Source organism: Leptodactylus fuscus, chromosome 7, assembly GCF_031893055.1.
Source record: "Leptodactylus fuscus isolate aLepFus1 chromosome 7, aLepFus1.hap2, whole genome shotgun sequence".
In the NCBI taxonomy this organism is placed as follows: Eukaryota; Metazoa; Chordata; class Amphibia; order Anura; family Leptodactylidae; genus Leptodactylus; species Leptodactylus fuscus.
In genome coordinates this window covers 106,974,700-106,988,096 of record NC_134271.1, presented here as the reverse complement: position 1 = coordinate 106,988,096, position 13,397 = coordinate 106,974,700, and the positions used below count along the sequence as shown (strand labels likewise).

Here is a 13,397-nt window from a genome sequence, read left to right as displayed (position 1 = left end):
TTTATTTCCCTAGAATGCTTAAGCACATTAAAACAGTAGTTGTTTCACTATTGTTATAGACAAAGGAGAGATTATAGCACTATAGATGGACTATAGACTCTACAAGTAGTAGAAGGTAAAACATAGAATACAGAAGCACTTTAGGTCAAGCTTTCTTTTAGCAACAGACACTAAACTGTCAAATGTAGTATTGTAGTAAATGTATTGTTGTGTACTAAGGAGTTGCAGGCACTTTGTGCCGCTATATTGTGCCTTCAAATGGCACTGTAGGGCACCACAGTGCTTCTAGGAGAATATACCTCTGTAATATTGCATCCAATGGAGCATGCCACAATTGTAATTTAAATATTACATAGGTACAGTAGGACCCCATAGACAAATTGCAGCTTATATAGAGATGTAATACTGTGGCATGCATGTTCCCTTAAAGGGCTTTTCCATTTTCACCAATCCCTTTTTTGTCAACAGAGCAAAGGTGTCCCTTTAGTGCCACTGTCTTCAGACAGATTGTTTCTGCTTCTCTAGATCCCTCAGTTATATGTGTTTCCTCCCATGGCCTCCATCTCTGACTACAAACCTATAAAGCAATGCAGAGATAATCATCTTTTCATGGATATGCAAATCAGCTTGCAAGTGAACTTCCAGACTAAACTGCATATAAAAAGATGATTATCTCTGCATTGTGTCATAGGTTTCTGGCCACCAAAGTATAGTTCTACTCCTACTAAAGGCCCTAACATGGCACTATTATTAGATTGGGTGGTATTTTGGGCCTGACAGACTCCCTTTTAGATTGGTGCAGGTTCAACTCATGTCAACACCTACCAATAAGCTGTCAGGACAATGCTACAATTTTCAAAAAGGTCACTGTGAAAAAAGCAGAAGTTCTAAGAGTCAGGCCAGACCCAAATTAAAATTGATGGCCTATAAAGCTCCATTCTCACGGAGTAATGCGCCGCTCATTTAGACACATATACACGTGTCAGAGCGCGGCACTTCAAAACAGGTCCCATTGATTTCAATGGGTGCCGGCTTATGCGCGCTACACATTGAAATCAATGGGAGGCTTTTTAACCCATTGATTTCAATGTGCTACATGCGTAAGCCGGCACCCATTGAAATCAATGGGATCTGTTGTGAAGCGCCGCGCTCTGACACGTGTATAGGTGTCTAAATGAGCGGCGCGTTACTCCGTGAAAACAGAATCTAATAGGGTTTTTAAAAGCTGGATAACCCCTTGGGCCCCTTCACATGGACTAAACGCGCGTGTATTTTGGCAAAATACACATGTAAAAATAAGATTCCCATTGACTTCAATCGCATTTTTTTTTTACACATGTCAAAATACACGTGTAAAATGTCATTGAAGTCAATGGGAGTCTTATTTTTACACGTGTATTTTGCCAAAATACACGCGAGTTTACTCCGTGTGAAGGGGCCCTGAGGGAAGCAATGAATGATTGGATATTTCATCTCTGAAATGTATAGACTTTTTTTTTAAAACTCTGGCTTATATGGCGTAAATCAGGACTAGTTCAAGTTACATAATATAATATACTTATACAGACACTCAACTTGTTATGTAGATATGCATTGACTATAAAATGGTGTTCAAAGTTGTGTTTATGACTTAATAACAGTAACTTGAAGTGCATAATATCTGTCATCAAAAACATAACAGGCCTAATACAGATAATTGTAAATTATATCAAAGAAATGGCCATTAAATCATTTTTGTCTCATAGATGGCGTTGAGAAATATGGGCCTAAAAAAATGAAAATTGTGTGTTGCTTTGATCACATTCAAATTCCATGGAGTTTCTTTCTTCTTGTCCAAATGGTAACATGAAGTTAAAGTCATCTTTGTCTTCATCTGAAGATTGTGAAGACTTTGAAGCAAATAAAAATGCAAAATCATTGTCCGTCTCCATTTTCTGGAACATATTTCCTGAAAAGTAATCACAGATACTTCATTGAAAGTTGTACAACATAATTGAAAGAATACAATTAATGTAGATATTCTATTTGCGTTTTAAGTGTCCCATCCAAAATCACCAGGCAGATCTTTTAATTTTTAGATATTTGGAAGGTAAACCAGTGTAAAAACATTAATTGAAGCAAGTGGACCCATAAAACAGTCCTCCAATGGAAGAAGGGAGTGAAAGACTGTTCTAACTATACAATGACGAGCAAAAGGGTAACAATGTTTTGAACTTTTGACTTACAGGCTCCGTATCTCACAGCTTTGGATATGAGACTACCATCATTTTATAAATCTTGGCTATTTCATACATAAATTTTGCTTGCAACTATTTAGCATATGTTTAGTTATGCAGATTATTATCATGTAACTGAATTCTTTCTATTTTACTCCTAAAAATCTAAATTCTTCCCATTGTTGCTGCATACTGGCCGACTCACTTGGTTATAATTACAGCTTTTTTTCAAATCTACCCACAAGTGTTCGATTGGGTTGAGGTCTGGTGACTGTGGGGGCCAATCCAGCACCTCTACTCACTAATCTTTGGGTCGTTGTCCTGCTGGAACACTATGTTGCCTTTTCATGCCTATAGTAGTTGAGTGTCTTATACAACTTGTCTTGTAGGATACTCACATATAGCTCAGCATTGAGACCACTATTGATCCTAGTCAAGTATCCAACCCCATATCATCAGGCTTCCTCCACCAAACTTGACAGTTCCTTCAATTTCTCGATCCATTATGACTTTTTTCCCTTGTTTCATTTGTAGCCATCAGAGCCCTGTCTACTGACATTTGTCTCATTACTCCAAATCACTCATTTTCATTGTCCACTTTTCATACTTCTTTTGCAAACTCAAGTCAACACTTCTTAAGACAATATTGAAGTCGAGGTTTCTTCACCTTTTTTTGGGCCACCATTCTAGACCTGTGTAACTCGCTTTTTAAGGTGCTTGCATAGACATCTGGAATCTCACTATTTTGAAGCATATGAGCCACCTCCACTGCCACATTTACCACACCAGAACTGATAGACCTTGTAATAAGCGAATTTGTTGACTCTGATATTTTGCTTGGGTGTCCTTCTCTTGAATAGATTGACAGGCTTAATTTCATATTCTTCCAACTGTCATGGCACTCACATGAAGCAGTTTGGCAATTTTCTTGGCTGAGAGATCGTTATCGATGATCTGGATAATGCTGTTTCTCTTTTCTTGGGAAATTTTCTTCCTGGTTGATCCTCAATTAGAACCATTGACTTTTCACTTGGGAATCAACCTAATAACACATTGAGCTATTAGGAAATGTGAGAACAGGCTGTAATTTGTAGATTACAAGAATAAAAAGATTTTTCTACCACCAGGAGCAAAACAGTAACAATGCAGTTACATGAGAAGAATCTGCATAACTAATCATATGCTAAATAACTGCAAGTTAAATTTATGTATGAAATGGCCAAGATGATTGTCTATAAAAAGATGGTAGTCTGAAGTTCAAAGCTGTAGTGAATGGTGAGATATGGAGCCTACTCTTTTGCTCATCAGTGTATGTACATCCATACCTAATGGTTAATGTCTGTTGCATGTTCTTTATGAATGTATTGCTTTTTTGGTGCATATGTCATCAGAGTTGTAGTGTAAAGTCCTTTAAAAACAAAACATTAAAGCTTGTCCTAATCTGATACATGCAGTTCATGCAGTTTGAGGTTTCCTTGGACTGCACAATGAAAGACACATGGACCAGCATACATTTCTTTTTTATGTAGCACAAAAGATGAAAAATTCAACACGTCTCTAGGTTGTACATCTGTAAAAAAATAACTTTTAATCAAACATTAAAAATCCAAAAAAGAAAACAAAAAATATAGAAAACCTCCCATATAAAAATGCAACGAGCTTACGCATTTCAGGGCATACAAGCCATGACTAAGGCTCCTTGCATTTTTATATGGGGGGTTTTCTCTATTTTTTATTTGTTTCTTTTTTGGATTTTAATGTTTGATTAAAAGTTATTTTACATATATAGATATATATACACAATCTTGGAGATGTGCTGGATTTTTTTTTCTTTTGTGCTACATTATCTACATGCTCCAGAAGTCCTAGGAGTTTCTCCTTGCATCCCGGTTGTATTAAGGACTGTATTCCATACAAGATGGTGAGTTGATACATACTTTTTTACTTTTTGGTTTCTATTTCTTTTTTATCCACAGTGGAAGTACCACAGAATTATTCACAAAATCCCTTAAGAGATGTATGTCTAATATGATGTAAATAGTACTTATGCATGTAATGATACTAACCAATGTCTTTTACAGGAGATGTTGGACTGGTATCTTGCGCAGGAAAGCCTTCTTGCTAAAATGAAAACACATATATTATAAAACTACATTAAGGGCTAGTTCACACGGGGACAAGGAGGCTGATTTTGACAGCTGATTTCACTTCAAAATCAGCCTCCATAAAATGTAGCCCTATGTGAATCACTCGCTTTTTATTTTTTTCTGCTAGCTTGCTAGCTGCTAAACGCTTGCGCTTTTTGGTTGCTTATTTTTGCAGCTGTTTTGGCAAAAACAGCGACCGAAACTGCTAGCATTTTTTTTATCATGTACTAATAACTTTATTTAATTTTTTTTTGTAGTGCAAAAAAAAGCTTAAAAAAAACAGCAACTGAAAAAGCGTCAAAAACAGCGTGCAATGCAAAAAACAGCGTCCAAAAAAAGCGACACTGAAAAATCAGTACCAAAATCAGCGAGGCTTTTTTCACGTGTGAACTAAGCCTAAATAATATTTAGCATTAAATTACAGTCCTATGAAAACGTTTGGGCACCCCTATTAATCTTAATCATTTTTAGTTCTAAATATTTTGGTGTTTGCAGCAGCCATTTCAGTTTGATATATCTAATAACTAATGGACACAGTAATATTTCAGGATTGAAATGAGGTTTATTGTACTAACAGAAAATGTGCAATATGCATTAAACCAAAATTTGACCGGTGCAAAAGTATGGGCACCCTTATCATTTTATTGATTTGAATACTCCTAACTACTTTTTACTGACTTACTGAAGCACAAAATTGTTTTTGTAACCTCACTGAGCTTTGAACTTCATAGCCAGATCTATCCAATCATGAGAAAAGGTATTTAAGGTGGCCAATTGCAAGTTGTTCTCCTATTTGAATCTCCTCTGAAGAGTGGCATCATGGGCTACTTAAAACAACTCTCAAATGATCTGAAAACAAAGATTGTTCAACATAGTTGTTCAGGGGAAGGATACAAAAAGTTGTCTCAGAGATTGAACCTGTCAGTTTCCACTGTGAGGAACATAGTAAGGAAATGGAAGACCACAGGGACAGTTCTTGTTAAGCCAAGAAGTGGCAGGCCAAGAAAAATATCAGAAAGGCAGAGAAGAAGAATGGTGAGAACAGTCAAGGACAATCCACAGACCACCTCCAAAGAGCTGCAGCATCATCTTGCTGCAGATGGTGTCACTGTGCATCAGTCAACTATACAGCGCACTTTGCACAAGGATAAGCTGTATGGGAGAGTGATGAGAAAGAAGCCGTTTCTGCACGTACGCCACAAATAGAGTTGCCTGAGGTATGCAAAAGCACATTTGGAGAAGCCAACTTCATTTTGGAAACAAAGATTGAGTTGTTTGGTTATAAAAAAAGGCGTTATGCATGGCGTCCAAAAAGAAACAGCATTCCAAGAAAAACACTTGCTACCCACTGTAAAATTTGGTGGAGGTTCCATCATGCTTTGGGGCTGTGTGGCCAATGCCGGCACCGGGAATCTTGTTTGAGGGTCACATGGATTCCACTCAGTATCAGCAGATTCTTGAGAATAATGTTCAAGAATCAGTGACGAAGTTGAAGTTACGCCGGAGATGGATATGTCAGCAAGACAATAATCCAAAACAACACTCCAAATCGACTCAGGCATTCATGCAGAGGAACAATTACAATGTTCTGGAATGGCCATCCCAGTCCCCAGACCTGAATATCATTGAACATCTGTCGGATGATTTGAAGCGGGCTGTCCATGCTCGGCCACCATCAAACTTAACTGAACTTGAATTGTTTTGTAAAGAAGAATGGTCTAAAATACCTTTATCCAGGATCCAGGAACTGATTAAAAGCTACAGGAAGCGACTGGAGGCTGTTATCTTTGCAAAAGGAGGATCTACTAAATATTAATGTCACTTTTCTGTTGAGGTGCCCATACTTTTGCACTGGTCAAATTTTGGTTTATTGCATAGTGCACATTTTCTGTTAGTACAATAAACCTCATTTCAATCCTGAAATAGTACTGTGTCCATCAGTTATTAGATATATCAAACTGAAATGGCTGCTGCAAACACCAAAATATTTAGAACTAAAAATGATTAAGATTAATAGGGGTGCCCAAACTTTTTCATAGGACTGTATATCTTATTCTTCCTTACTAAACATAGTGAGTCTCGTGCAAAACAATTGGAGGTAAACATTGTCAATGTTAACCATATATACCAGTGTTTAGTTTACTATGGACAGCACTGACTTGTCTGCATTAGTTTTTATGTATAGTGTTCATTGCTTTATGCAATTCCTAACTATCCTTTCACTTAAAGAATAGTTCTCTAGTTAAAGACAAATGTTATTTGCCTTGTTTAATAGTTTTTATTTAATGTGAATTTGATCTTGCTACTTTGCTACAAGTTTAAGGGTTAAAGACATAGGCCCACATGAATGAAGATGTCAATGATCACAAAAATTGCAGATCATTTTTGTTCTGGATTTCTGGCATGAATTGCACTTTCTTTTTAGTGTAAATCTGGTTAGATATAGTCTTCATTGCGTCAAAAATAGCAGATGCTTACCCTCATTTGACAGTTTTCAAAAATGTCTAGACAATGTGGTGTGGGTTTTTGGAGTCTTAAAATACAGCAAATGTGCTACTGGCATACGCCAGTTTTCTGGCACAATGGAATGGTCTAAACCAAGACAGCTAAAAATTGGCTTAAAAAGAGGAAAAAGTCTAACTTCAAGCAAAATGTGCCAGATCTATCATATAACGTGTCACTGTAGGGTCTAGATTTTTCTTGCCTAGCTTAAACTTTACCAGGACTATGAATTATAATTACTGGTATCTTCTAATTGCTTGCTGCACATTGATAACTTGTTGCACTGTGATAACTCACAGGAAAAGCAATGGAAAAAAGTTAAAGTGACTAGCAACTATTTACTTAAAGGGGTTATGACATGAAATGTCATGTCATAACATGAGGTGCACATTCAGCTTTACTGAAGCTAGGCTGGACGCAGGCGTCACTGGTGAGAGCACCAATATAGCCATGTGCTGTACTTCAGCTATCTTCGGAACTCCTATTGAAATGAATTAGAGTGTTGGAGATAACCATATGCTTTACCTCAGATGCTATTGTGCCATATAAACATCACAGAGTGGATTCCTTAGCTCTGGCTGCTCACCCTATCTATTAGACCAAGTAGAGAGTTACTCCAAGTTTCTCTAAAGAATGTGCACTGTCTCCCAATTCCCTAGTACTGCAAGCAGCATTCCTTTTAGCAACTGGGCCCCCCAAATCACTGTGGGACAATTCCTATAAACAGGTATTATTTTTTATGTTCTCTCAAGATAAGTAGCACCTGTCCCATACAGATATATACTAATTTTACCTGGTCTGCAAATCCCACTGTTGCAAAAGATTCAAAGCTACTAAGATTTGGGGTTTTAGGTGTGGAAGTCTTAAACAGATTTAAAGACTGAGATGCTTCTATTTGTTCTTTGCTTGTGGAGAATCTGAAAAGAAATATAACATGACAATTAATTAAAATTAACATGACAATGTTGTATTATTTCAGTGGAGTTAAAAGATTTTTGGAAAAAAAATGATCATCTTACAATGAGCTTCTACCCCTACATAATACTGATGTGTATTTATGAGCATCTCAAATGTTCACTTGTCCACATACATATGGCCATTTCGTGTATGAAAGGATATAGGATAATTAAGGATTATGGGAGGGAAACATAAGACCGAAGATTAAATTAACCACAGCAAACTGCTCCCCCACCTTTAAGAGTGCTTGCCTGAGGGGGTCTGACAAAATTAGGTCATTGGTGGATTCAAACTAAAATATCAGCATGGACTAAAGGAATTTAATGTGTTGGAAAATAAGAGCTTTAATATGATCCACACACAGATGTATTATCTTCTCAGAATTACTATAACGCCGGGCCCCACATTGAGAAAATAAAGCGTTTTAGCAGCAGAGGAAACTCTGTGGCAAAAAACGCAGCATTTTACATTACCTACAAAGTAGAATGGATTCTGACTAATCCTATCCACACATTGCAGAAAAAAAATTGCAGAAAAAATGCTGCTTTTTCAAAACTGCATGCGTTTTTTTAAAGTCACAGCATGTCAATTATACCTATGGAAATGCTGGTATTTTCTGTATAGATATCTGTATAGGTACAATAGGGGCAGAAAGTCTGCGGGGGAAAACTCTACAGACTTTCTGTGAAAAACGTTGTGTGAAAAAAGTGGAAAATACCAGCGTTTCTGTAGGTATAATTGATGTGCTGCGATTTTCAAAAACGCGGATGATTTTGAAGACACAGCTTTTCAGCTGTGGATTTTTTTTCTGCAACATGTGAATGAGATGAGCCAGAATCCCAATCAGTTTGCATGAAATTTTATAGCTAAATATGGCATGATGTTAAAAATTGGAGATTCACTTTAAGACTAGTGTAGCTTATACCAAATATCACGAATGCTTCATTCAACATCTTTCCAATTGTGTATGTGTATCTAAAAGTATGTTTTAGCTAAAATGAATACATTTTGAAATTGTAAAACAAAATTCTTAGTATGTATTTGTATTAACATCTTCTGAAAAGCTAAACACTGTACATACAAATCCAATGGAGATGTTGTGATGTTCTGGCTTTTCTTTCCCTTCTTCCGTCCACATTTCCTATTGGATAAACTTGTTGAAATAGAAGGAGGGTCAGGTATGGTGAATGGTGATGGGATAGTTGGCATTGCAAATACTTCTTTTGGTGATGTTACTTCATCAGTGTTGCATTCCATATCTTCATAACTTACAGAGTTTCCCTGTAAAATTGAAATAGACAATCCTTGTAGTCAGATGTTTCGTGCTAAACAAACATGTGAAATCCTTTTTAGCCTGTTACTTTCATAAGATTTTTATGCAACAAATATTTTTATAGGCTTATGCCACTAAAAGTACATATACTGTCTCCATAAAATGAAGGGTAAATCCATGATCAGTGGGGATCTGACTGCTGAGACCCCTACCGATCCTGAGAACAGGAGGTGTGCATTCTGCCTAACCACAGTCAGTGAATATAGGTGTGTCAGGTGGTAGACAGTGCTCCCATTTACTTCAATGGGAGCGCCAGAGATAATCAAAGTACAGCACATAGCTATCTCCAGCTCTTCCATTGAAGTGAAGAGGAGCGCTGTCCACCACCTGAAATGGATGTGTGTGTATGTGTGTGTGGAGGGGACAATACCTACTTTCAGGATCACTGGGGGTCTTAGTGGCCAGCCCCTCAATCAGGTATTTATTCTGTATCCTATGGATAAAGCTCTTCTCTATTGTATTGGAGCTCTTGTGTTACAGAAAGACTGTGTGTAGTTCTTCTGTGCATATAGGCTTGCTCAATCCTTCTGTCTCTTCATGCCATATAAGACAGACTGGATAATGTTGAGATCAGTGCGTTGTGAGGGAAAGATCATCACTTCTAGGACTGCTCTTCCAAAGGGTGGTTGCACTAGATATTTATGTGATTTACATCTCTCTTTTGTTCATTCACTTTGTGTAGTTAATTGACAAAAATAAACTATTAACCATTCTATTTTTGAAAGCATTTTTACTTTGTAGCATTTTTTTATTAAAACGTCTGCACATTGCTACATGGCGCTAGCATTTTCTGCAGTGCTTTATAGATGTTGGCCCCAGTAGGACTGACAATCTAAATTCCCCATCCGTATATCTGTGGACATTTCCACTTTACCTACTTAATAAATATAATCTACTAGTAGAATACCTGCAGCTTTGCTCGTGGAAAATATATTAAATTGTTAGTTATACTAGCTAAAGTAAAATTTTCAGTGTCACACTTAAATTGACATTTTCAGAGCTACAGTAAATCTTTTGGTACTTTTCCGTTATCGGGCCAGCATCGTAGTTCAGCACCAGCATCGGGACAGCAGTCCAGCATCGGGAATTACATCCGAGGACTGCTGGCCCGATGCTTGTGCCCTGTCTCTAGTACCCAGTACAGCGATGCCCCCATCCTCCCAGTGCTACCCCCCAGCTCTCCTCACATCTGCTCCGTACCCTCCCCGCCACACGACTAGGCCTCACCTCGGCGCTCTCAATCTGTCCATTCACGTTCAGGAGGAAGATGCTCGCACTGGAAGCCATGGCCAGTACCGAGACCGGAGACCAGAAGGAAACACACTGGGGCTCAATACAGGCCCTGAAAGGGATGCACTGACCATAGTAACGGGGCGCTACGGCGAGCCGGAGGGACAAACTTCTTGCACCGTCCGGCGACTAACTAGTAGTGTTGGTCAGTATTTATGGTGAGGCCTAGTCGTGTAGCGGGAGGGTATAGGGCAGATGTAAGGAGAGCTGGGTACAAGGATCAGGCCAGCAGTCCTCGGCTGTAATTCACGATGCTGAACTGCTGACTGCTATCCCGATGCTGGTGCTGAACTGCGATGCTGGCCCGATAACGGAAAAGTACCAATCTTTTTTTCCCACTTTAAATTTTTATTATTTTGGCATTTTACTAATTTGTCATAACATTGATGTGAACAGCAACTTTTTAAAAAAATGTCAACATTTTTATAGATTTTACATATTCAATACATATTATGTAGTATAAACTATTACAACTATTTTTTGAACTATTTTTTAATCAAAAATTAAAATGTATTCACCTTACACAAACATATAAAATGCAAGTCACATTGTTCACTTCTCTCAGCTCTTTGACACAATTTTGCTTTCTTAGCTCTTGGATGAACTTGTCCAATAGATGGTCGTTTTTTGGGCGGCATTTTAAAAAACAGTCCTTAGTGTTATGACTGTTTAGTATTCACCTGACACTGATAAGAGATGTACTAGGAAGAAGAGTAAATACAGAGCAGCCCTCACAAAGTATTACTATGACCTGAAGGAGCTGACATCTTAGTAATGAAAACCGCCTCACAGGCAGACTTGTGGCGTTGCCCATAGCAACCAATCAGAGCTCAGCTTTCACTATACCTCAGCAGCTTCAGTGATGAAAGCTCCTGTATAGTCAGCAATAATGACAATCTTACTATCAGTTGTCTCCTGACCCATATTGCTGCTCAGTAAGGTTGCTTGCACACTACAGGATTTTTCACGGGTCTCCGGGCAGTGGATTCTACAGCTCCATAGACTTCTATGGAGCCGCCAAATCCATGGCCCGGAGGCCTGTGAAAAATACTGCAGTGTGCAAGCAGCCACTAAGGATATCAGATTTGTTTTGTCAGTGCCTGCTTGTATGCGTGTGTGTGTACGTGTGATCCTTGTGTAATAATGTGTGTGTACATGCACGTGTGTGGTCTGTGTATATGTATGTGTGTGTGTGCACATGTGATCCATGTGTTTGTGTGTGCGCAGTGCAAATGTTCATGTGTGCGGTAGTTGTGTGTGAGTATGCATGTGCTCTGTTCATCCGTGTGCGTAGTGTGCATCCGTCTGAGTGTGTTTGTGCACGTGTGTGGTCCTTGTGTGTGTGCGTGGTGTGCATGTAGTATTTATGGGGTGGTGTTTGGGTTGTGTGTGTCCAGAGTGGTCTGGTGTTTGTGTGGTGTGTTGTGGCATTTGTGTTGGTTGGTGTATTTGTGCTGTCTGTGTGATGTTTATATGGTGTTTGTGAAATCTTTGTGTGTAGTGTGTGGTGGTGCAGCCCCTTTAGCAGAGATTCTTTGGCGCCATCGCTATAATCCATCCCTGTCAGTCACAACAGTTTTTTTCCCCTCAGCACTTTCACCTTCACATTTCCCCATTATATGTATAGGGCCTAACTTCGGAGCCCCAATCTCATGACGAGGGGACGCTAGCGAGATGTAACATGCGCAGTATTCTACTCCTGTGGGTGGAGAGGGAGCATGCCAAATTTTACCCAAATCGGGTGAGAACTGTGGATTTGTATAGAGCGAGCTACTACAGATTTTGAGTTTTATATATATAGATTAAAGAGGACCTTTCATGTCCTCAGGCACATGCGTTGAGGTATGAACTATCACACATAAACACTATACCTGAGAAACATAACCTGAATCTTTGGATGTATCTGGAATTTCAGTAAACTGTTTTCTTCTGACATCTGCATATGAATCAAAACAAAAGTTATATCAGCTTAAAGAGGACCTTTCACCACCTCCATCAAGTCCAACTCTTTGTACCATTTATGCTGGGTTCACACTAGCGTTTGGTCTCCGCTCTGAGCTTTCCGTGTTCTGCATGCAGAAGACGGAAACCTGTGAGACCGAGTCTGGCCGTGAGCGGTGGTGAGCGTTTTATGCTCTCCACGGCAAAACAGTTTTTTTTAAACCGGACACAGAATACTGCATGTCCGACTCTGTGTCCGGTTAAAAAAAAACAGTTTTGCCGCAGAGAGCATAAAACGCCCACCGGCGCTCACGGCCAAACACTTCTCAAACTCATTCAAATGAATGGGTTTGAAAAATGCCTGCAGGTTTCCGTCACCTGTCCAGTTTCGTACAGGATGCGGAAACCTGCAGAACGGAGGCCAGGACGCAGATGTCAACCCAGCCTTAATAGGAGCTGCTAAACCAAGTGCTACCAAACCAAGGAATTAATGAGTACAATAGACATAGAAAACAATAGCTTTCAGATCATAAATTTCAGGTCATAAATTAAACAATATAACAAAAGTCTTACATAGAAAACAAGAATTTGTCCTATTTTTTTTACTAGGCTCTTGCATCTTTGACTGTGAAGTAAAGTGGAGGCAAGAATTAAAGGTTTATTTTTGGTTACAAAACATTACCCCACCAATTACAGGAATGCGGGTCCTGTTCTTCCAACTAAATAGGATGTTAGCTTGAGCATGCATACTGCTGCTCCATTCTCTATGGGACTGCCAGACATAGCTGAGTGCTGTACTTCTGGCTACAACCTGGTGATTCACTTCCAGCAAATTTCACATTTCTGTTTGGAGGTTAAAAGTGGAAAAGCAGGGAATCCCTTAGACTCTGCACCCTAGCCAGCATAAAATTGGTTGTAACCCTAAGGGTCCTCATTCTAGTTATGATGCATTGCTGTATGTTGAAACCTGATCATTTGCTGATTTATTGCATTTTCTGGCTGTATTAAAGA

At 38.8% G+C, this 13,397-nt stretch overlaps 1 protein-coding gene across 1 annotated transcript in view; it reads right to left on the bottom strand.

Annotated features, from left to right (window-relative positions):
* Positions 1-1,766: 1,766 nt before the first annotated feature.
* Positions 1,767-13,397, bottom strand: part of C7H14orf39 (chromosome 7 C14orf39 homolog) — a 34,777-nt gene continuing 23,146 nt past the window's right edge. The window contains exons 13-17 of the mRNA XM_075283424.1: positions 12,317-12,381; positions 8,904-9,103; positions 7,659-7,782; positions 4,283-4,337; positions 1,767-1,948 (exon numbers count right to left, since the gene is read on the bottom strand). Coding sequence (XP_075139525.1) covers positions 1,767-1,948; positions 4,283-4,337; positions 7,659-7,782; positions 8,904-9,103; positions 12,317-12,381 — 626 coding nt within the window. The remainder of the gene's footprint in view (positions 1,949-4,282; positions 4,338-7,658; positions 7,783-8,903; positions 9,104-12,316; positions 12,382-13,397) is intronic.